Genomic DNA, 24,903 nt, shown 5'->3' with positions numbered 1-24,903 from the left:
CAAACATATTACTGGTGTCACTGAGGAAATTATTATTTCTGCATTTAAGCTTTATTACACTGTACTTTCAAACATCTGTATGTAGAGTCTGGTGATCCCTCTTGACTTTGCAAGCCCTAAAGGCCCTGCTGGCAGGATGCCTCCACCAAGAGCAGATTTGCAATGTAAATGAGTTTGCCACTTCCATTAGTTCTATTGCTAAAAGCCTCCTCTGCCACCTCTGATTTATGTACTGTAAAATATCTGTAGCTCTCCCCAATGTCCAACAGTTAAACTACATAAAATGCTGCCATCTTGTGTTTAGAGACAAATTAAACATGACCTTTTAAAAATCTGGATTACAAAAGGCAAAAGTAGGATCTACACTGTCAGCATCTTATGTTGAAGAAGATTGGAGTGAATGGATTATGGAAAAGCGGAACTTCACTTAATAATTTAGTTTTTCAAATGTCATCTTTAGAGCAAGTGCTGATCCCTCTTGCAGTCAGGGCCAAGGGATGATTTCCCCAAGCTGATCCGGTGTCTGTTTAACCTACTTGAACCTTTCAGTCACTGGTGTGAGGGGTCACCATGGCAAAGTAAAAATAGCAAGAGTGGAGCAAGCAGAGATTGCCTGCATTCTGAAGATGTTCTTCATGTAAGAAAATGCTTCAGAGTATGGAAAACACTTAAGGCACTAAACACTGCCACTATTGCAATTGATAGCTTCTGTATTCACGTTGTGGAAAAAAGCATGACAGCTTTGCTATTTGTAAATAGCAACTGGAAATACTTATTTTGACTGTGCTGGGGCCAGGCAGGTTTAGCAAGGCCCCACGCTGTGGTGGGCTGGGCCTTAAACTGATGGATATTGGGAAGAAATCCTTCTCTGTGAGGGTGCTGAGGCCCTGGCACAGGCTGTCCTGAGCAGCTGCGGATGCCCCATCCCTGGAAGTATCCAAGGCCAGGTTGGATGGGGTTGGCAGCAACCTGGCCTGCTGGAAGATGTCCCTCCTCAAGGGAGCGTAATGTAATGTGACGAGCTTTAAGCTTCCTTCCAACCCAAATCTTCTGTAGCTCTGTGACTTGCAAAGCTCCAAAGCCTGAGGGAGCGGAATGGATCCTGACGGCTTTCTGATCCCCCCGCTCTGTGACCTCCTCTGCTGCCCGAGGCGGTTTTGATGCCGGATCTGGGGATGTTGAAGGACCCGAGGATGCCCACGCCCTTCCTAAGCACCCTCACCGTTGTGTGTCGCTGTCCCATTACAACCCTCGGATATCATTCCTTTAGGAGCACGCTCAGCTGAGTCCGTGCACCCACAGGGCCGACAACCCTTCAGCGACACCCATCGTTTCACATTTAAATGAAGTTTATTCCATCGGCCCTCTCAGTGCCGTTCCCCGGCGCCGCCCAACCCCGCCCCCGACAGCCATTTCCGCGGCTCTCCCCGAGCGGGCCCCGGCCGTGCCCGGCTCTCCTCCCGGTGACGCGCTCCCTCCGCCCGCTCCCTCCCTCCTCCTGAGGGCTTTCCCCGCTGCCGCCCGCGCTCCCCAACATGGCGCTGGCGGCGGCCGAGCGGGGCCGCGGCTGCCTCGGGGCGCTGCGCCGGCTGTGAGTGCGGGCTGGGGGAGGCCCGAGCGGCCCCGAGCGCGGGCAGGGGCGGCCGGGCCGGGGGCAGCCGTGGGTGCGGGCCGGGGGCGGCCTGAGGAGCCGGGGGGAGCTGCCCACAGCGAGCACGCAGCCCGCTGCCCGGGCTGGAGGGGAGGGGGCTCTGCGGGGCGTGAGGCTACACGCAGGGAGCCCGGGCTGCTCTGTGGGAAGGAAGAGCAAATAAACCCTCCTGGGCCTTAGAGAATGGTTGTGGGAGCTGCCGCGGGTGCCGTGAAGCTGCCCCGGCCCCGGGTCGGTCCGCAGCCTGTGCGCAGGGAGGTGACCATGACAGCTGTGTATTCAATGTTTAAGACATGCACAGATTCCTCTTCTCATTGTTCCAACAAAGCTCTGCTTGTGTGGTGCCGAGGGCGTCCCGTGTCTTTTTGCCCGATAACGCTTAAAGAATGCTGGACTTGATCCAAAATTCCGACGTTGTTTTACATACTAATTAAAACAGCTCCAGGAGTTTGCTTTCACAGCTCCGTCCAATCACTTCACTGCGATTATCTCATTTAGTTAGTATTAATCATCTGAAGTTGAACTTTCCATTTCTAAAAGTCTCCATAGCTTACTTTTGCTCTTTCACATTGTTTTCTCTTGCACCTTTGCTCCACAAAAGCAGCTCCGGTTGCCTTTTTAAGCTTTTTTATTTTATGTTTGCTCACATCTTCTTTCCCAAATGCTTCGTGAGTTGGCCTCTCTGTAAAAACGCTAGTTGTTGGCTGTTCTGTCCACCAAAACGAGGTTTTTTTGCTTGTTTGTTTTAAGAAAGCTTCTTGATTATTTCTGTTTGAATGCTACTAAAAAAACCACGAGGTTAATTTTTATTGTGTACCAGTGAAAGTACTTAGGGTGATCTGGTGAAGTTTGAGCAACTTCCCTCGTTACACCTGACTATGTTGTGTCAGTAGATGTATCAGAAGTTTCAGTGCTGTCCTTCTCTCACCTGAAAATGAAAGTAGCTCAGTTACCACTTCTTCATATGCACTTGTAACACTTCTGTCCCTTTATAATTGCACAGGCAATGGAACCAAGTACGAATATTTGTGAAATGGGCCTCAACAATAGGTATGAAATTTCACTTCTTTAGCTACTAGCTTAAATTGCTATGCAATGTGGATGGTTTTAGAGAATTAATTGCTGAAAGACTGTAGGGTTTTTTAATAAATATTCAGTATCTTCACAGCTTTTGAAGAAAGGAACCTGTAGCTAACCTAACAGAAATAATCTTTAATGTTTAAACAACATTTTGTATAATTTTATATATCATATTTATGTAGATGGAAATTAATGAAAACTATTTATTTTTTGTGATGTTTTCCTCTGAGTCCTTTTCTGATACAAATGTTGCAAAGTCTCTGAGAACTGTTTTATAGGCATAATGGTATTTAAACAATATATGAAAGATCATAAAGGGGTTTAGCAACATTATTTAAACTCACTCTGTGGTCATGTTATCTAAAAAGTTATGTTTGAGAATTCAGAGATCTATTTTCATTTTATTGTTTAGTTTAAAGCTATTTAGTTCTCACTGAGAAGACTCTGTCAGTGCTGGCCTTATACTTCTATCAAGTTGTGACTGCTGTCATGACAATTTTTAGAAGTTTGTAAGTCACTGATGAAAAAACCAAAACAATAAAAGTTGATACCTTTTTATTTCTTTGTCACTGTGTATCAAGGGGGAACCGTGCTCTTCATAAGTCAATCACTTCTGTTGTAGGGGACACAACAGCTTTGGTTGTTTCCTAGTTAGTCCAGAAGGTACACAGCACAACTATCAGCATCAGCTGTTATGTAGAAGTGGGCTTTTTTAAGGGTTAGGATATATTTCTTGAATTCTAAAAAAAAAAAAAAAAGGCTTAAAGATACTTCTGCATAAGGACTCTGAGTTAAGAATTCAAAGAGCAGCTTGAAAATGCTTTTGGGTGAAGCATGCTTTTCCCATTATTGAAGAAATGCATAAACTTTATAAATAATGTAAAAGAAACCAGAATTTTAAAGTTGCTTTGTTTCCAGGAATGTTTTTGTGGCTTGATTTCTTACTATGCTTCATCCTTTCAAACAGGAGGTCACAGCATAGGGAAGATCCTCATTGCAAACCGAGGAGAAATTGCCTGCAGGGTGATGAGAACAGCCAAGAAAATGGGGGTGAAGTCTGTGGCAGTTTATAGTGAAGCAGACAGGAATTCCATGCACGTAGCAATGGTGAAGTATATTCATTAAATTTGTGGCTGATGTTCATTCATAACAGTATTTTTCATTGATAAGTTCCATGGGTAAAGCAGATTTGGGTGGTGATACCAAGTTGATTTTCACTTCTGTAGACCTATTGCCAAGTTTTCCTTGAATGGATGGAAAGTTTGCCTGGTCTCTGTCTCAACACCTGACAGCTTTACATGAAGTGCAGTCGAGTTTGGCTCTCAGACTCTGGACAGCCAGGAGTTAGAGAATAGACTGTGATTCTGGGGAAAAGAGTCAGAATTTGTTTCACCCAGTTGAGCCTCTCCCTGAAGAAAGGCAGTGATTTAAACTGCAGTCTGATAAGTGATATAATTAGCTCAGAAACTCATTTAAATTTGCTAGTAACCAGTCTCTGTTGTATGTATTTTTTGTAAAACAGGCAGATGAAGCATATTGCATTGGTCCACCACCCTCTCAGCAGAGTTACTTGGCCATGGAAAAAATACTACAGGTGGCCAAGGTCTCAGCAGCACAGGTAAGGAAATCAATAACATTTTCTGTTACTTCCATGTTTTTAGTTCTTTATTTTTGCTCGTCTTGCTCTTCCTTAATGATCTATGAAATTTCTGCGTTTTCTAAGCTAAACTGATACAAAAACCAGGCTGGTAACATTTTTCTCTTTTAGGCTATTCATCCGGGTTATGGTTTCCTCTCTGAAAACACAGAGTTTGCAGAGCTGTGTAAGCAGCAGGGAATCATCTTCATAGGTCCTCCTTCATCTGCTATCAGAGATATGGGTATTAAAAGGTATCTATTTCTGATTTATTACTTGGTTATGCAGTTTACAGCTTGGCAAAGATGATTTTGTTAACGAATGACCAGTTGCTCTGTAATTGTTTTGTTTTGTCAATTTGTATTGTATTTTTACACTTTTCTTCAAAGGAATAAACTCCGTGTTTATAGGTTCATTTAGAGACATAAATAGTCAAGATTGTTCAGTTATTGGGATTTTAGTAATTAAATCATTCTACTTTTCCAGAATTGAAGCATTGCAGTGTAGTATATGTAAAGGTTCAGCAGTCAGATTGGAAGGGTCAAAAGAGCAGTGGAAAAGAAGCACCAAATCATCAGGGTTATTGTGGCTCATGTAAAATTACAAGTTTAGTTCATCACAGACAATCTTATTCTTAGTTACTTAGATCAAAGAAAGACTTTAAAGGTATGAAGTATAAATTAAGAATATGGAAATGAAGTTATTACTGACACAGGAACTGTATAATCGTAGTTAGAGAGAATTAACTTTATCACCTCATAATGTGAGAGTAAATTGCCTCAGTAATTTAACAAGCCTTGCATGCATTTTAGAAATTAGAGTTGTTATGCTTGAGTGTTTTATGTGTGGTGTGAATGTAGCCTGTGTAATGAAAAGTTTTGCCTTTGTGCAACTCTGAATATTGTAGGATACAGTGTTTTAATTTGAAAATGTTAAATTTTGGCATGAATAATGTGGAAAAACCAGTCAAACTAAAGTATAATCCTGCTAGGAGAAACAAAAATATTGTTGGAAGCATATGCTGAATTACAGTCCAATGCTGTGTTACCACCTATGCAAGTAGTCCTGTTGAGGTCTACTGTGGAACTGTTTTCATGGAGAGAATTAACATTGGGAGCATTAGACAGGTTGGAGCTTAAAGTAAGAAAAAAAGAATTTTATCATTCTAAATATAAAACTGTTCTGTCAAAGCACTTCCAAAGCTATAATGTCTGCTGCTGGCGTTCCTGTTGTTGAAGGTTATCATGGAGAAGATCAGTCTGATGAGTGTCTAAAGGAACATGCCAGGAGAATTGGATACCCAGTAATGATTAAAGCTGTCCGTGGGGGTGGAGGAAAGGTGAGGAACTCCTCTGTTCATCATGTGCTCAGGATTTGTAACTCAATATTCTAAAAGAAAACAAAAACTGGAAAAGTACTTTGTGTTAAAATTTATTAATGGCCAATCTAGCACTATGAAATCTCATTTGCCTTTGATATGCAGAAGATAAGTACCTAGAATAAAGTGGAAGAGTTTTGTTTGTCTCAATGGATCTCCAGTAATTCACATAAGCAGAAAAGTTATGCTGTGGATGTATGCAAAATGAGATGACTTTAAATTGTTACTCTGTGACAGCTTCTGTGACTTCCTTTGCTAATAGTTTTAAATGTTGCATAAGAAATTATTAGAAATACCATTTTGTGTCTAGATATTTTTCAATGAGTGGTGAACTCCCAGTCTAAATCAGATTTTGTTCTGAAATAAATGTCTGTAAAAATTATGTATAGAAAATTTTAGTTATTTCCAAAATAGCTGGATTTATTTTGTAAAAAGTAGTTTTTCTCTGCCAACCTTGAAAAATTTCAATAATATTTGAGGACAAAATGGAATTTTGTGCTCACTCATATCAATGGAATGATAATATCTATTTTTTACACTTCTTGTGGCACTTTCAGTGGGACTTAGTAGGATTATCTTACTGGAAGCTGATACACAATTCCGATAAACTCTATGAAAGAAAGAAAAAAATATTGTTTTTAAGCTAATTTCTCACTCTGTGTGTGCAGCAAGGTTTTTCATTGTGTATTTTTAGCTTAGATAAGCTTTTTTCTTGTATTTTAGGGCATGAGGATTGCTCATTCAGAAAAGGAGTTTCTAGACCAGCTAGAATCAGCAAGGAGAGAAGCAAAGAAGTCTTTTAATGATGATGCAATGCTGATTGAGAAATTTGTAGATAATCCAAGGTGAGAAATAGATGTTTCAATATAAACACTGTAATGTTTATTCTACTTAAATAAATATAAATAGCTCAGTTTAGTTAAATAAACATAACTAGCTAGGATTAAAATTGGTTTTGTATGTCTGATTTGCACTATGAAATTTGTTAATTTGGTCAAAATTGTTTATAATTTATTGAATTTCTTGTAGTGGCTTTGTTTTGAATGACTGGAATTAAAATGCTACTGCTTGGGAGATGTGGCAGTGAGATTTCTAAAATTGATTTACATCTAGGAAAAAAATCACTATAATATTCAAACTGTAGACCTTAGTCAAGCTGTGATGGTGTTTCTGCTGCCCTCAGGTGTCCCACACCAGTTGTTTAATCTTCCTGTACTTCAATGTTTCAAACAGAAGTGAGAGTCTTTAGCTCATGCCTGACCTGTGAAACTGAAGCAATTTATTTTTTATAAAGAATGTCTCAGAGGTCTGTTTGACATCCTTGTACTTTACATCTGTTCTTCCTTGAAGCATCACTATAGGGAAGGCATTTATTCCAAAGAAATTGAGGGTCTGCTTATGCTGTCAGGTAGACATGAGAAAAAACTCATTGCTGGGGAATTTCTTTTGCCAGGATCAGGGGATTGTCAGAATGGTCATGTATTTTTATTAGTTTTATGTGTAGAATAAACTTCTGCCACCTAATAGTTGTCCTTTGAAATGGTGTTTTAAAGTGAACAATGTTATTTCTGAGCCAGCACTGCTACTGTCTCTTGTGAATTGCTGCACAGTAAATTATGAGGGAAATAATCATTATCAAATTAATAGTGAAGTGGTTTTACTTTTATTATAATAACTAAGAAAGAGGTAGCAGCCTTGAGATATGTGTCTTGCTTATCCTACAATCTATGAGATTTCACTGGAGTAGTTGGTGTTAGGAATCCTCTTCCATTTAGAAGATTGAGTGAGTCTAAAACAGCAAAATCCTGCATAATATGAGCCTCACTTTACATTTTTGGCATTTATTTAAGGGCAGACACTTAAACTTATAAGAAATGCTATTAAAATTCCAAGTTTGAAGTCTGTTTGGGGCATTAAAATACATTAAAACATTTCTTTTTATGGAACAGGCATGTTGAAGTCCAGGTATTTGGTGACCAGCATGGCAATGCAGTGTATTTGTTTGAAAGAGACTGCAGCGTGCAAAGGAGGCATCAGAAAATCATTGAAGAGGCACCAGGGGTGAGCAGAAAATTGTTAATATTTTTTATGAACTGCCATGTTTTTATAGTAATTGCTATCTCCCACTAAATGCATATAGTGGGTAATAATTTATTTGTAATTCTCAGACCTGTTTTAGTTTTGCTGCAGAAGATGTTCTAATTGAAAAAAAAACCCTACATTCTTTAGGAAAATCATTCTCAAAGAAGAATTATGTAGATTTCAAGTGTAACATAGATCAGGGTTTCACTGCAGTTGTTAATTCTCTTCAATATTCATGCATACTAGGTTTAATATCACCAAATGTAACAATAGTTTGTATTATTATTATTATTATTATTATTGTTATTGTTATTATTCCTATTCTTATTTACAGCCAGGAATTAGTCCAGAGGTTCGAAGGAGACTTGGAGAAGCTGCTGTCAGAGCAGCTAAAGCAGTGAATTACGTGGGAGCAGGTAAGCCTGGGGAGGTGCAGCTTTTAACTTAGTCAGACTTTAAGTCTCAAGCAAATGGTATCTGGTTGTTTTCGAGTATGACACACATCCTTCAAATTTTTGAGGTTTGAGCAAGTAATCATGTAGTTAATTCTGATGTAATTACAAATTTAAATTAGCATACCTGAATTCAAGACCAGTGGCAGCTGAAGGATAGAAAGAAAAAAACTCAGGGCTGATAATTTGGTCAACTCAACTGTTGTTGGAAAGTGAGCATTATGAATTAGTAAATTTGAGTTGAGCAAGGGGAAAATAATTTTTCTTTTAGCATAGAAAGGGTAATACTTTATATGCAAACAGTAGTCTTTAAAAGCAAATCACAACTCACTTTAAAGTCCACACCATTTCCCAGATGAAAAATAATCTCCTGAAATGATTTGTAACTTTGTTTTCTCACTGCTTTCTTCTGATATTTATTTAAAAAAGATTATATAGCCTATGAATATTCAGAATACTTTCAAAGAGTCTTGATGCACTTTTTAAAGTGCTAATGAAATGCAGCTCTTACTGTAGAGAATGGCTACTAAACAAAGATTATGTAAATGTACAAGGAAACAACCCTTCTGTTTTCAGATCTCAATTTTGTGACCCTTTTAGATTATTTATATAGAATTTAATGAAATTCAGTGTGTCTGATTGAGAAATAGTAGTCTTGGCATAGTTGAATTAAGTGTCTTGGATGTCTTTTCCATAAATGGACACCTAAGATGCTCTTAGGTGAAGTGTCCTTTTGTTAAATACTTCAGGAACAGTTGAATTTATTATGGACTCCCAACATAATTTTTACTTCATGGAGATGAATACCAGGCTGCAAGTAGAGCATCCAGTTACAGAGATGATCACTGGAACAGACTTGGTGGAATGGCAGCTCAGGGTGAGTGTTAATTGATTTTACATGGAGAGTTCCTCCTGAGTGCTGTGTGACACTGCCTGTGAGAGGCCAGATGGGTTTCCAGATCCTCATCTCCTGCTCAGCTGTCAGGGTAGAGTTTCCTTTGCTCCACAGGAACATCTCACATTGCTGTATTGGATGTAGAGCATTGTGTAGGTGCTCTGAATTTCAACCAGGCCTCTCCCAGCTGTGTAGAGAGAAAACATTTTTAAAGTGTATTTAGAGACATTAACAGACAGTGTGGAAAGTGGGAGGGAGTGGGGTCCTGATCTTTCCTTTGCTATGTTTTAAGGTTTCTAAAACTCTAATTGAAATGGATCTGTGACCCAAAAGTCATTCTTGCATCAGGCTGTAGGAGGAAAAAATCCTCACAAAAACCTATGTCTGGTGTTATACCAGTATAGCCACATTCTGAAATAGATGTACAGTGGGGTGGACTGGAGCAGTGGATTTCCTCACACACCCAATTTGCAGAGATTATTCACACGTTTGAGTGATCACAGGAAGTTTTGGGTATTAGGGAACTTGAAATAAACCCCAATTCTGTTTGCATAAATCCAAAAGTGAGGACAGCAGCTTAAGTAGTGTGAGATTAAGGGTGGGGAAGTGTAATCAGAAAGAAAATTAAAATGGCAATGCTGATGCAAAAAGAAGGAACATTTGTCTTCCGTATCTTGGGCATGGAAATTGAGAATTGAATCCTGAGTTAGAGCAGGGATCAAACAACACTGGAAGAGAGAAACAAGATTGGACAGGTTCAGTGCTCTTGGCAGTGTTTTTCTCCTTGTGATTTTTAAAATGTGCTTCCTAGTTCTTCAAATTCAGAAGAAATATAGTTAATATTTCATATATCAACATTCCAGAATATTGATCATGCATTAAAGAAAAAAACTGTTGTTTTCAGGTTGCAGCAGGAGAGAAGATTCCTCTAATGCAGGAAGAGATCCTGCTGCAGGGCCATGCATTTGAAGCTAGAATATATGCTGAAGACCCTAATAATAACTTTATGCCAGGAGCTGGGCCACTGTTGCACTTATCCACCCCCCCAGCAGATTGTTTCACCAGGATAGAGACCGGAGTCAGGCAAGGTAAAACTGAAGACAGTGATGGAAGAAGAAATAATTAACATCAAGAATTTACCTTTGTAAGCATTTCCCTCTTTGGCGTGAATAAGTTTGTCTAAAGAGTGTTATTATAAAGACAAATCCCTACAGAATTATTCTTCCTTATCATTTTCCATGTACTTTTGGTCAATCACTGAATATTTTATTTACCTCTTCTTTACCTGTACCCAAATTAATGTCCACTGGCTCATGGTGGTGATATTTTTCTCACTGTTTAGCAATCCTGCATTCTGTTTGCAATAAGAAAGTTGAATTTGATTCATGTTACCTCTACAAAAATTTATAAAAAGTTTGTGCTGAAATTTTTCTTAAAATTGAAATGCCAAGTCACATTATCATGTCCTCAAACAATTTTAATCTCAAGAGAAATGTGGCCATGAATTGTGCCCGTGTTGGATGCCATGTGGTGCCCAGTACTTTGCATTACCAACTTTCATAAATTCATGGTTGCATGTTAGAGCATTTTTGTTTTGTTGCCACGTTCCAGGTGACGAGGTTTCTGTGCATTATGACCCCATGATTGCCAAGCTGGTGGTTTGGGCTGAGGACCGACAGGCAGCGCTCAGAAAGCTGCGCTACAGCTTGCACCAGTACAACGTAAGTGGGAGGAACCCAGTGTGGTACCACAGCTTGAGCCACAAAAGCATGCGGAAAATACTGCAGTGAAACAAAAGTGGTTTCCAAAAGGGAGCCTGCATTGCTACTGCACTTCAAATTCATTAGTTGTTTGCAGAAGTTGTATTTTTTCCCAATTTGCAAACTGTTTTCATTGGTGGAATGAGTGCAAATAAGTGTGAAGCCCAGTTTTACACATAGATTTTTAAGTTTGAATATGCACCTGGGACTTTGTAGAAAAGTAAGGCTAAACAACATTTTCAGTTGTACTGTGAGCTTTCTCAGACTTAAACAGTTTCTTTAGTGGAATTTGTGTCAGACGACGTTTGCTTGTAATTTTTAATTTATTAAAAGAACCAAGTTTTTAGACTATATATGTGGTAAAGAAATATGCTGTCAGTTCTTTTTAAGAAACATTCCGTTTTTCCCCTATGAAAACTACAGGTATTATAACTGTTTTCAAAAGTGGAATTCAGAAGCTTTGGCTTGAGGTGAGACTGAATATTACTTGTGCAGAACTAATTTACACTTTTAAATCAACAACGTGAATATCATGTTCATGTGCCTGAGGTGGTGAAAATGTTGGGCCCTTTATTGTTTTAGCTAAAAAATGAAATTTACTGCAAGAGAAAGAGATAAAAGAATTCTCTTGGTTTTTCCAGAATTTTCTGAGCAGTTTTGTCAGTAAATGTTGACAGCATAACATGGTTACCAGTTTCAATGATTTCTCTAAAATAATAATGTTGTTTCATTGGCTATTTTGCACTATAGGAAATGGATAGTATCTAGTAAACTTATAGAAGTCCCTGTTCCTACTTTTTACTATTAAAAGATCAAATATGGGATACTGAAACAATTGTAACTCGTTTTTAATAAGAAGCACTTGTCAAGTTAGGAATGTTCTTCTAAATACTCAGACCACAATTTTCCGAAAGTAGGGTTTCTTCTGAAATTGCCTCCTGTTACTGTTTCTGGGAAAGTTTGCTCAACTTCACAATGGACAAAGGCAACATTTAGAAAACAGAGTGCTTTGGAGAAAGCAGCTTTTGGATTTTTGGGTTTTGTTTTTGTTTTCTGTCTTTTTACAGTCAGTGGTTTTGTTGTGATAAATAAAACAGACCAGTTGAATGAATTACATTTTATTGATAAACTTTGTGAGCAGAAAGCTGTGTATTCATAACTCAGTTTGGCAATATGTTTCTGTTCTGTTTCTTTACAGATTGTAGGATTAAGCACTAATATTGATTTCTTACTGAGCCTGTCAGGACACCCACAGTTTGAGGCTGGAAATGTGCACACTAATTTCATTCCTCAACACCATGATGAACTATTTCCAGCCAAAAAGGCAACTCCACATGAAGTTATGTGTCAGGCAGCTCTAGGGCTTATACTGAAAGAGAAGATGCTAACAGATGCTTTCAGAGATCAGTCAGATGGTAAGGATCATTGTTTTGTTTTGTTTTATTTTATGAGTTCACGTGCAGTTACTTAACTTGGATGTTCTTTCTTTGCCCTACTTTGTGCCTGCTCAGGGTTCTGTGTTCTGGCATCTCCCAGATATTTGCACACAGGGCTTTTGTTAAAGATCACATAGGGAATGTGTCACCACTGTAATGTCCAAAGCACTTCCCAAAGCCCCTCAGACAGGCACTGCCTGAAACACCTTGGGATTCATGGTCAGTGACACTGTGAGCTCTTTGCTCTTGATAAGCACAAGCAGTGACCTTCTGCCTTTGTTATTCCTACAGCTGGCCAAGGTCTTCAGACAAAATTACCTCTGCTCTGAATGGGAGAGGCAGTGGGGGTTTAATGGAACCTTCACCTAAAGGTTAATCAGGACCTGCTCTGGTGTAATCGAATTCTGATGCTCTCTGGTCCTGTTCAGGGATGTGTTCATGGAAAACAGCCAATGCCCTTCTTAGTGTCATGTTTTCTGTAGGTCACACAGCATCAATTTATTCTGTGTTGGAGATCAAGGAATTGTCACTTTCTCTGACTACAGTAGTTCCCCAGTCTTTTCTGTGCAATATAAATACATCAATATGAAGGCAGTAAGAGTAGGACAATGATTTTAAGGCCTAAGTATTGTGTTTTGCTGAAGTAGAATGAAAAATAACATATCTGTGTATTTTGTGTTTTAGATAAATTCTCACCATTTGCATCCAGCACTGGTAGAAGAATAAATATATGTTACACTAGAAAACTGTCTCTGCTGGATGGGGAAAACAGTAAGTTAATAAAAAAGTGTGTGGAGGGAAGGGAGGTACTTGATGGATGAAGTTATTTTAACTGGTGCTTGAAAATTCAGGCTAAGAAACAGCATAGAATGAGTTTTATGCAGTGTAAGCTGGGAATTCATGGAATTGCATGTTTAATCCATACTGTTAGATCCTGAAGACATGTAAACCAAATTGAAATGACTACTAATTCATGTTTATCATTAAATGAATGAGGTTGAGATTTTAAAAAGAGTGCCATTTCCTTTTTTTGAACTTCTTTTTGTTGTGAAAGGAGTACTTCTTCCCCTCACAAACTTGTTTTCTGTCCAGATAATACAGATTTTAGATACATGATTTCAGATGTTCATCTTTGAAAGAAAAATTGTCTGGAATTCAGTAGGAATTCTGCAGTGTGTAGTAAGCTAATCTGAAAATACTTGTTCTTATCTTAGTGTTGATAGGCCTCATTTTTAGCAAGAAAGCCTTGATCGAGTTTATATGTCATCATTCACTAAATACTCCAATGAAATCTACTCACACATGCATGTTTTGTTTTATTGAACAGTTGTGGATGTAGCTGTAAGTTACAATCAAGATGGGTCATACAAAATGCAGGTACAAGTACAATTTTTTCAGATACTTCATTAGATATAAAAATCCATTTCTTATAGATTTCTCTTAGTATTAATTGTTACTAAAGTTGCTTGGTGATTACAGATGCAGGATTCTCGTTTTAGTTTGCTTGTATTCATTGCTATATACTGTTACTTTGACCTGAAATTCTTTGTGCTAGATGCTGGATTGGCATGGAAGAGCTATCAAAATGTTTCTGACAAGGCTACGAGAAGTGTTTGTGTTTTCAGTATTTAAAGGTCTTATTCTTTATTTTCCTTGTTAAATTTGTCTGTTTAAAACCTGGGAAGTTAGATTTAAATCTGCATTTAAAAAGACTTTTTGTCCACAGGACTGCTGCTCTATTCTGTGCATGAAAATTCATCTCCTGTGGGATAAATAAAAGCTTTCTAGAACATTATCTGCAAGATAACATTTTATTTTGAAGATGGAAATTGGAGAGTGATTACCAAATGAGCTGAGGAATCTTCTGGTTAGATAATTGAGTGATACCCCCTAGAATTGGCTTCTTTGTCCATGCTATAGAGCTCCTGTAGTAAACAGCTCAAGATGCCTTAGTTGTAGATAATTTTGTGTGTGCACATGTGAGAGTCTCCAGTTGTTGGCTTAAGGGGGTTGTGTTTGGCTGGGTGTTCAATATCCCCTGTAGTTGAATATCTTATTCTCTCAGATTTGGCACCCAGAATGGATGAATACTCAAGAATGTCCTGAGTGAATATATTAGATAATTTGCTGAGCTATTTTTATTGGATACAGAACAGTCTTTTAACTGAAAGATAAAGGATACATAAGGTTTTTTTTTTTTAAATTCCAGAGTTGCCTATGCAGAATCACAGGTTATGAGGGTACAAATACAATGTTTTGATTTATTGCTCCTGAAGGGTTAACCTTTGTCCTTATAAAAGCCTTTAACTTTCAGATTCAAGATAAAACATTCCTGATTTCTGGAGAGATCTTGAAAGAAGGTGATTCGCTTTACTTGAGGTCTTCAGTAAATGGAACAGTGTCTAAGTCCAAGTTGGTCATTTTGGACAACACCATTTATCTGTTCTTCCCGGTAACGTTCCTTTCTTTATTATCACAAATTTAAAATTTTGGATTTTTATCCATATAAATGAACAATATAAATTGCAATAGAATGTGAAAGAGAGCAACAATTTCAGTCTCTTACTTTGACCTATCAAGTTTTGATACCTGTTGGATTATTGTTCTAATTAGTAATTCATTGCTTGTAATGAGTGAGAAAAAGAATTACTTCTAAAAAGTTAAAATACAGCTGGTGAGGAAATGATGGTTTAGGAGGGGGCAACACAAAATACTAAATTTGTCAGATATTTAAGTTTGTCACAGAGCAGTAGCAAGTACTTCAAACTGACAAATATTTGAAAGGCCTTGTAATTGGTGTTTTAATTTCAATTGCAATTTTTAAATTATATGACAAGAAATAAATCAATACTGGTCTGAGGAAGGATGACTTCAGCTAATATTAAAATATGCAATTATGAGTTACCATGGCATTATATATATGCAAATGACATTTGAAAGAAGAGGTACTTTATTAGGTTGTAATTTTAGGTTGTAATTTTTTATTTACAGTTAAAACATTGCAAGGCCTTAAAGTAACTCAATGTAATTAAATAAATAAATTATTATTTATTAGTTTCAGTAATTAACCTCTAGCACTGAGCCCCTTAAGACTTTCAGCAGAATGCAGCAAAAACGTTGTTGCTCCAGTGATGAGGACAAAATAACCCCATGCTGGAATGGCAAAGCTCAGTGGTCCTGATGTATCAGAGTGGAGTCTGGGGTGAGTGATAGAGAAGAAATCACAGGACTTTAGGACATGGGAAGGATGTGGGGGGTAATGAGTTTTTGAGAGACTCCGGGAAGCAACTCTGAAAGGACTTAAGGGATTTTGAGTGAGAATTTTTGACTAAATTTAGCACTGAATTAATTTTATTGTAAATTGTGAAGCATTCATTGGCAGTGGCTGGCAGTGGAGATGCCAATGTGTCTCCTGCTTGTTGCAGCACTTGCCTGCCCCTGTGCAAACAGCCTTTATGCATTTTCCAAAACCTTCTGCATTGCTGATGCAGGAACAGGGAAGGCACAAATATGGGGTTTGTACAAAGATCCACATGGAGCTGCTTTGTCACAGGGGTTGTTCCTTCCTTGCTGGTCCTTCCAGCAGCAGGTGTGACTTCATTGGCCTCAGGCACTGGCAGAGCAGTGACATCACAGTCCTAGTGCAGCCCTGACCTCAGGCTCTGCCACCCTCAGAGCTGACTGCTTTGCCTAAGGCTGGAGCTGTCCTTTTGCTCTCTCAGCTCATCTACTGGTGCTGTTATCTCATGTTGTTAACTCACCTGTCCTGGATTTTCTTTTTGTAGGAAGGCAGTGCTCAGATTGGCCTCCCTGTGCCCAAATATTTGTCTGCAGTGAGTTCAGGGGCAGAGCAAAGTGGAGCTGTGGCACCCATGACAGGCACAGTGGAGAAGGTAATTATAACAACATGGGTGGGACCTGAATTCTCCAATATATCCAAATTTACTCTGCCAGAAATTATCTTTCTGTACTGCCAGAAAGAACTGGAGCCAGAAATGTCAGTGTTGTGTGGCTTCTGATTGGAAAAAGCTTTGTTTACTCCGAGTTTTCAGCAGCCACCCTTGGCTTTTTAAGGCTTCCATTCTTTCTCTAGAGCTCTGGAAGATCTGAACTAATGCTGCTGCTTAACTAATCTTTTCTTCATCTTTAATACTTCCCAAGTCAAAGCTCCCTGAAGTGTTATGGACTGTTTGATTCATTTCATCTAACACGAGAGTGAGATGCAAAAGAAGAAATACTCAGAAATGCCTCTTTTGTTAAGCTGTGAATTGATTTAATTTTCTTTAGCTCAGCAAGTCTTCTGCATTCGCTGTACAGTGACAAAGTTTCAACAGAAAGAGATTTTCTGGAGAGTTTAGTGGTTGAAAGATTCAGCCACTAATAAAAAGGCATAAAGGATGGAGAACATAAAACATGGATCTCTGACATCCTGAATGAATGCTCCAAATCAGAGTAATTGTTGAAAAATGAGGTGGCTCCTGCCATCTTCTTTCTGGATGTTGTTTTAAAGACTTTAGGGACTGGCTTCAGGAAGAGGTTCTGCACTTTTCTCAAAATAGAATTGCTGAAGCCCAGAAATGGCAGACTATACATCATCTCTTGTAGTCTTTCTTCTTTGATAGGTAAATGGCTTCCTGTTCATCCTGTCATCTGGTACTGACCCTCCTTCTGTAGGCTCTGCCTTCCTTCAAGGAGATCTATCTAGAACTATTCCCTATCTAGAGAACTCAGATACCCAGACCAACAAAAATAAATATGAGGCTGTTTTGCAAAACCTCCCTCTCTCTGTGCATTGTGTTAGTCAAGATCCAGCTGATTTTGAATTGTACAGGCATAAATGAATAAATTATTTTTCCCTCAATTTTCTCCTGAATTGCAGGTGTTTGTGAAGGCAGGGGATAAGGTTCAGATTGGAGACCCTCTAATGGTTATGATAGCTATGAAAATGGAGGTAAGTGACATATAAAGGTTTTAATAATTGAGAAAATAAAAATCTGCTCAAAATTTAATAATTTTTGGTTGCATTATTGAAGTTCAGTGTGGAGTCCAGCTTGCAGCTGTCAGTATCACTTCATCTGCTGTAACATCAGTGTTGTGTCTGACTGGATTTCAGAGGATTATATTTGCTGTTATTTTACTAACAAATTATGATTATATAATGCATGGTATTTTGCAGCTGTTTTAACATGCATTTGGGTGGTGGTGTCAGGCCTTTGACTTCTCTAGCACAAAACTGTCTTGGTGTGTCTCTTGTCCTCTGGTTGTGATCCAGGCACATGGATGTCTGCAGTTACTTCAAGTAGAGATTCAGCTACTGGGGACTTTGTAAATATACACAGGATTCTTCTTGTGTATAATCCTTTTATTACTATTATTATTATTAATAATAATAATAATAATAATAATGATATTTACATAAAGTTTTATAGGAAGCACACTAAAGATTCTGTGTAGTTATCCACACAGCATTCAGAGGATTGAATTTTACCTTGCCGCAGTGCTTGACTGTGGCTCAGATTGCTTTAATTACAGTTTCTGTAGCCTGAACTGGTTTGGTGGAACTATTAGTTTAAAATAAACCTCAGTTTGTGGCAGCAGAACTAACACTGTTGAGAAAATCTGCCTTTCTCTTATCATGTTCTTTTTTTAATTACATTCAAATTCTATTGAATAAAACTGTGTGCACTAAAAACCTACACACAAACTTCTTTGCAGTTGGATGCTAAATGTGTTTGTGCCTCTTCAGCTGATATCCAGACTGACATTATCTGAGTTATTTTTTAAAGTGCTTTTGAAATATAAAATGTAAAATTTAAAAAGCAAATTATTATTTAGAGAGTCCTTGGAAGTGAGGATTTAATATCTGATCTTAAATGTTTTTGATGCTAGACTAAGCCTATGTAGAAAACTACCAAGAGGCAAAGCTACAATATCAAACTAACCTGGTACAATGAGAAGCAGACCAGTTGGGGGTTGGTGTGTAAGCTGTTCCTTTACTGTCATTAGTAGCTGTATTTTTGTTTCATCTGCATTTTGCCAAATATCTGCCCACTAAAGACCCCTCCTGGCCAGAAAACAGAAATATCTTTAGTAAATCTGCAGATTTCTCTTAAGGGAACAAATCTGCTCTCTGATTAACATTTTGGATTAATACTGTGTTATTTCTGTTTGGTATTTATTACAACAGCAGAAAGTATTAGTGAGGTAAAATAAGTCAGCTGTTCATACTCATGATCATTCCTATGATGATGGTAATTCATTTAAATGTATTATATAGCATTTTTCTCCCCAGTATACTTATCAAATATTCATGAGAAAATAAAACTCAAAAATGGACTAGGAATGTTTAAAAGAAGGTTTAAAATAAAATATGTCAAAGGAAGGAATTAAATGTGTTCAGTTCTAATTGGATCCAGCAGTAATGCTGGCATTTGCTGGAGGGGAGAGGGAGGGGAGGGAAGCCCCAGAGTTGTCTGCTGCTCACTCTGGCTGTGTTTCTGTGCAGCACACCATAAGGGCTCCCAAGGCAGGAGTGATTAAAAAGGTCAATTTCCAAGAAGGTGCCCAGGCCAACAGGCATGCTCCACTTGTTGAATTCATGGATGAAGAGGCAGAGTCAAAATAAAATTCAAAGAAGGTGCATTTTATTTCTTCTATTTTGCTGATTTTCTCCTGGAAGAAGATTTCTTCATGTTTTCAGCAAACTGTTTTGTATGATTGGGGGATTGGTTTCCTCTGCACTTCGTGCATAGTTTGACTGTAAATTATGCTGACTTCACTGAAATTTGGGTATCACTATACTGTAATTGTATTTATAACTTGTGGACCTATGTGATTGTTGTCCAGTGGTTGTTTACTTGAGGAAAGGACTGGAAGAAGATGTGAAACTCTGAAAGGATCAGAGAGGTTAATAAGGACTCTAAGGTACAGACAGGTTGGGTTCTTCTTATTCACAGCTGCCTTTTTTCCCTTAAATACGCGAGGATTGATTCGAAGGAAATCTGAAAGACAGTTTTTCTATTTTCTGGCAAAATTCCTGTTTGTATCTTATGTTTTTGCCTTAATAGGGAATTTAGGATTGTTCCTTAGCCCAGAATCCCTCCCAGTCATTTCTGGTGCATCTGTTTTTCCTGTTTACCTCAATGAGTTGTGAAAATTTGCATTTCAAAAATTATTTTAATATACCTCAAAATATGTGATACAAAGCATTTCTCAAATACATTTGATACACTAATCAAAGTTAAAATATAACTGCTTTCAAAAAATACCATTTTAACTTTAAACATGAAGTAGTAACATAGAAATATAAGCTTATTTAATACTTAGTGTGCCAAAATACGGTACTGACTTCAAAGTCTTCGTTACTGTTACCGTATTGTTAATGTTCTAGTGTATTTCTTATTGGCTGGAACGAAGTACACCACAGTCTTTATAACAACATGAAATAAGAATACTAAGAACAATAGATTTTCTTTGGATCTGCAGGGTTTCAGAAGGGAAAATTGGTAGATTTTTGGATATGCAAAGAAAAAGAATTCTCAGACTAAGCATACTGATAATTTGCCGTAAATTTAACTTATTTAATCAGCACCTTAGGGAAACAAGGGAAAGAAAAAAAATGTTTTAATTGTTGCAAACTTTTAAAGTCTTTTCATTTTTCAGTTAATGTGAAGTTCTGTTATCACGTGAAGTTTTGATATGCTGATTTAATTAAATAATCTGTTCTATACTGCAGAAAGGAGCAGTCAGATGCTGCCGTGATCCCAAGCCTGTAGTTAAATCTGCGCAAATGGACCCTTACCTGAAATCTCATTTCTGAATCAATATACAGTATCATGGGGAATTCTCTGATCTGCTTTTATAATTCTGCAGCCTTGTCTGCAATGCAGAAAAAAAAGTGGTAAAAAAGCAATGACTCTGGATGATCAGTGTATTAAAAGCATATTTTAATACTTTACAATTTTTCTTCCAATCCTATGGTCACCTAGCAAATAATTAAATTCCAGTGATCATCTTGTAGAATATTGCCACTATGATTTTTATTTACTGCCAAATAAAAATTAAGCATAACTTGGAATGTTTGTTTTGATTTTTCTCCATTTTGTTCTTTCCTTGGTTGCTCCTGTTCATGCATTGGATTAGAGGGTTTAAGCAGCTGTTTCTGTATCATCTGATGATGATGAGCACAATCTGCAGATCACATTTAGGAGGCAGTAATCCAGACACTCGCGATGGGTTTCACTGCAGGTAAGGTTAGGCACTTGTTTTATCTAGAATTGAATCCTCACACAGAAACATGAGCTCAGCCATGAAGAGACTCAGCAGCTTGGCATTTATTTTTTTCTCTCTCTGTGACACGGCTGTTTCTAGACTGACTTTGCTGCACTGAATCTGTACCAAAACATTAAAACTCCCAGCAGGAGGTTCCCTGCCTGCTCAGTCTGCACAGCTTGGCTGCACACAGCCAGTGCAGCAAAACACATTCCCTGGGAGCTGACAAAATGTCCTCCCTCCAGAGCCAGGGGAGACAGATAATGTCACCAGTTCATTTTTCCTCACTTCTCAAAAATTAGCTGCTTTTATCTCTATAGGTTTCTACTGAGATAGATTTTTCAGATAGTGATGGTTTTGTTTATTTAAGAAATATATCTTGCAGAAGTCACTGTCACAGTTTTCATACTTGAAATGCTTTACTGCAGTGTGATTTAATTGAACTTGGAGATGCTCAAAAAATTATTAAAGGTAGGTTGTTCCTATACCAGTATCTTAGTTAACAAAATATTCATGAATCTTCAGTTTTTTACAAATAAATATTTGTGTTATGAATGTAAACATAGTAACATAGCTGTCACTTGTGGTCTCTAAAACACTTAATGGCAGACTAAGAAAAAAATTTTAATTTTTTAAATTGCAGTGTTTTAGCATTTGGGCTGAAGGAGTAATCTCTGCTACTAATTTATTATCAATGTACCTTTTCAGATAGTTCTGTAGTTCTGAAACAACAGTCACAGATGTTACAGGAAAAATGAATCTGAACTGATTCTAGTTGTAATGATTTTTTCATGCTACCAGAGGAGAGAGGGGGCTGTGTCACGAGATATTTAATTCAGCTACAGTTGATGGTCTGCAGGAAAGAACAAAGGTGTTGGTGTTCCAGACTCAGGCTTCTCTGAGACAGGGTCAGGGAGTGCCACTGAGCACTGGTCAGCTTGGATCAGGAATGGCTCATCCTGCCAGACCACAGTGAGAGCCCAGTGTACGTTCCAGTTATCCCCTGTGGGGATCTCCATCTCTCCTGCACTTTACAGCTGCTACCAGTTCCTGTGGCTGGTACCCAGGGAAGCTCTGTGGTGTGGAGCCTCAATCCATGCTGGACTGGGAACCAGGAGAACAGGACTGTGTTCTTATTTTAGCCACTGACTCACTGTGACTTCAGACAAGTCACTTGGTAGATATTTGCCTGTTTCCTCCTATTAAATGAGGTTGATGGCAATCAAAACACTGCAAAATTTGTGGACACACTGATTGATAAGTAATTTTCTCTACTTGTTGGGAAAGTTGTAATTTCAGATGTAGACTAATTCTACTTGGAAGGGGTTTTTTAACCTTTTATACATCAAATATTGATATCAATACCATAGAGTTACGAAGTTTCCAGTGTGTATTTATCCTTTGTTGTAATGATTGTACCAGCTAGTTACCAGGAAATCATAGCTTCAAGTCTCCATGCTGACTACGAAATGAATAATCAAGTGGTTTTTGGCAGGACCTTTAAAATTTAGTCAATAATGGGGGGAAAAAAATTCATCTGGGCACGCAACTCTTTTATTAAAGTAACTTGTTGATATGTCCCTTGAAATAGGTACTACTTTTCAAGCAGATCAGGAATTGTCTGTGCTGTGTTTGTAAAAAGCTCAGCTGTGCTGATTAGAGTGTGTTTACTGAACAGTCAATGGCAGTTGATTAAGTTCTGAACTACCAGCTTTTACACAAAGTATATTCTGAACATACTCAACTTCTTGTACAGTTACGTTCCAAATAGAGATTTTTACACACAAATGCCTCACAGGTAAGTATCACTTAGTACCTCTGTAATACTGGGGCATATCCTTCTGCATAACAATTCCATTTGGAAAATAATATGCTCTACTGAATGCTGTGTTAAAAAATCAATATTGCAAAAATTGATAATTGAAACCTTGGTATTTATTTTTATGTGATCTGACTGAATTTCTTGGAAGAGAGCCTGGATTCTAAAAGCAATTTTGAGACATTTGATGTTAACTTAAAAGCTGTTGATTATACAATGAATTAATACTAAAACAAACATGCATGTTCTGGTTGAATACGCCATGTTTTTTATTATAGCAGTAATTAATAAAACACATCTGGAGTCCTGCTGGGTTTAAAAATTATAATGGTTGCTGGATTTAACTTTAATCTGTGTCCTGGTTTCAGCTGGGAGTTAACTTTCTTCCTAGTAGCTGTTTTGGAGTCAGTGAGAGAATAATGTTGGTAACAAACTGCTGCTTTAGTGTTGCTGAGTACTGCTTGCTCTAAGTGAAAGGTTTTCCAGTTTCCCATGCCCTGCCAGCAGCCAGGTGTACAAGGGGCTGGGAGGGAGCGGGACTGAGCCAGCTGCCCCAAGGGACATTCCATACCACAGAACACTGTGGCAAGCACAGACATGGGGGAAGCTGGCCAGGAGCCCCTGATTGCTGCTTGGGGACGTTCTGGGCATCAGTCAGGGTGTGCTGAACAACTGTAGTGTGCATCACCTGTCTCTACTGGGTTTCATTTCTCATTCCCTTTGTCCTCTTTTCATTACAGTTGCAGTATTATTATTTATTATATTTTATTTCAATTATTAAATTTTTCTTACCTCAGCCCATGGGTTTTGCCCTTTTTTTCCCATCCTCCTCCCCATCCCAGCAGGGTCATACAGCTGTCGTGCTCCCTCCCAGAGATGCTGTCACATGGAAAACTGCTCCTAACAGTGCCTTGGACTGGGTGTAGTAACTTGTTAACCTCTTGTGTAATGCAGGAAGGATGAAAAACCCAATAGAAGGTGAACACCCTTCCCTGTAACCTATCAACAACAATCTTCTGATATTGGTGCTGTGTCACTGCAGGTTAAATTGCTCAGACACCTACAGGAATCACACTGTTTACTTCCTCTGTGCTTCTTTCAATGCAGCAAAAACCCATTATGGGCTGATAGAGACATTCCAACTGTGTCAGCTGAACGGCACAACAGGAGCAGAGCACTGGGTCTGCACCTCTGGATGCCTACAGAGTCCCATGAACTACCCTTGTGCAGGATAGTTCACGGCACTTTGTTCTCTCTTAACCATGGGGCCAGTTTGCAGGCAAAGGGCCATAGCTGTAATCACCCTATGGCTGTTACATCAGGATATGATGGTTTGGTGGTTTCATTTTCTAGAGCACAAAGTAGCTACTAAAAAGATGTGGTTATAAAGACATGTCCAGCCCAAGCTACCCCAGGTTATTGTTATTCTTCATAAAGCTTTGGGCCTCTTCATCAGAAAGTGCTCTAAGTTCTCAGCCAGTGGATTACACTAAATGGATTCTGCTTTGACCCAACATGAGACTTATTTGTCTGCTCAAGAAGAGAGCTCAGGTCAATGTAAACCAGCTCAGTTATGCACTTGACACAGTTGGTTTTAAAAAATAAATCACTGCCTCATTTTCCTGGGGTTCACGTGAGAAGATAAAACATCATTGGCTCACACAACAAAACAAGGCAAGCATGTCAGCCTTAAAATAAATTGAACAAGTCATCATGTTACCCTGGTCAGGGTGATTATGCTGCGTGCACATTGCACAATGAAATTTCCTTCTCATCTGTGTCACTGAGGGCACGTGTCACCTTCACAAGCAGCAGAGCTGGGTCTCCCTGCTCTGACCTGGGCTCCATCCTGCAGGGAGCTGTACAAAAGGCAACATGTAACAAGCTCAATTCAGGTAACTTAGACTTTTTGGTGGCCTCATGCTGCCTCTTGCTTTATAAAGCATCTGGTTTTGCTCAGAAATGGTGAGGGTGAGATTCAGACAGCACACACATCATGCAAGTACCCATCTCCATCTATAGGCAGGCCCAAACATGTGGATAGGGGTGGAACTGGAGCAATCTGGCTGTGTTCTGAGATGTGTGCCTGCCCGTTGCAGTGAGCTGTGTTTGGAGAATAACTCAGTCTAGTCAGATCATGGTGACCAAGAGCTCTGGGTAAGGTAACCTCAGATGGAGAAATTCAGCCATATCCCCATGGAAGCACTCTGGAAACCAATACAGAACACTGCAGCTCCCACTAAAATAAGTAACACTAGACTTACAACCTTTTCCCAGGTACAGTTTCTCCTGAGGAGTGATCTTGAATTGGAAAAAAACCCACAAGAAGTAGTATGCATGCTGTGAATAGCAGCAATATGCATTTCACATTTTTTAATATATTTCATTATCATATCATGGGATGATCTTGTTATCTGCCCTGCTCAGAAGCAGCTAAATATGA

The 24,903-nt window shown here is 38.6% G+C and overlaps 1 protein-coding gene across 2 annotated transcripts; it reads left to right on the top strand.

The window, feature by feature from the left end:
* The first annotated feature begins 1,477 nt into the window (after positions 1-1,477).
* MCCC1 (methylcrotonoyl-CoA carboxylase 1) lies at positions 1,478-20,941 on the top strand. 2 transcript variants are annotated; one of them, XM_030954654.1, is made up of 20 exons: positions 1,478-1,591; positions 2,655-2,701; positions 3,699-3,838; positions 4,254-4,349; positions 4,500-4,621; positions 5,559-5,706; positions 6,469-6,590; positions 7,695-7,806; positions 8,162-8,243; positions 9,029-9,156; positions 10,079-10,262; positions 10,786-10,895; positions 12,133-12,349; positions 13,055-13,141; positions 13,698-13,747; positions 14,685-14,822; positions 16,156-16,263; positions 17,250-17,321; positions 18,876-19,007; positions 20,106-20,941. In XM_030954654.1, the coding sequence occupies exons 1-19, from the start codon at positions 1,536-1,538 to the stop codon at positions 18,993-18,995; spliced, it is 2,139 nt and encodes a 712-aa protein (XP_030810514.1). In that variant the 5' UTR covers positions 1,478-1,535; the 3' UTR covers positions 18,996-19,007; positions 20,106-20,941. The 2 variants fall into 2 exon arrangements, with proteins under 2 accessions (XP_030810514.1, XP_030810513.1); XM_030954653.1 differs by having other exon boundaries at positions 18,876-20,447.
* Positions 20,942-24,903: the final 3,962 nt, after the last annotated feature.

This window comes from Camarhynchus parvulus, chromosome 9, assembly GCF_901933205.1.
Source record: "Camarhynchus parvulus chromosome 9, STF_HiC, whole genome shotgun sequence".
NCBI lineage: Eukaryota > Metazoa > Chordata > Aves > Passeriformes > Thraupidae > Camarhynchus > Camarhynchus parvulus.
This window is presented reverse-complemented; position numbering and strand designations above follow the sequence as displayed.

Coding starts and splice junctions, on each gene's coding strand:
- MCCC1 (XM_030954654.1), top strand. CDS start 1,536: ATGGCGCTGGCGGCGGCCGAGCGGGGCCGCGGCTGCCTCGGGGCGCTG. Junction 2,702..3,698: donor GAAATGGGCCTCAACAATAG/GTATGAAATTTC, acceptor CCTTTCAAACAG/GAGGTCACAGCATAGGGAAG. Junction 17,322..18,875: donor TGATAGCTATGAAAATGGAG/GTAAGTGACATA, acceptor GTTTCTGTGCAG/CACACCATAAGGGCTCCCAA.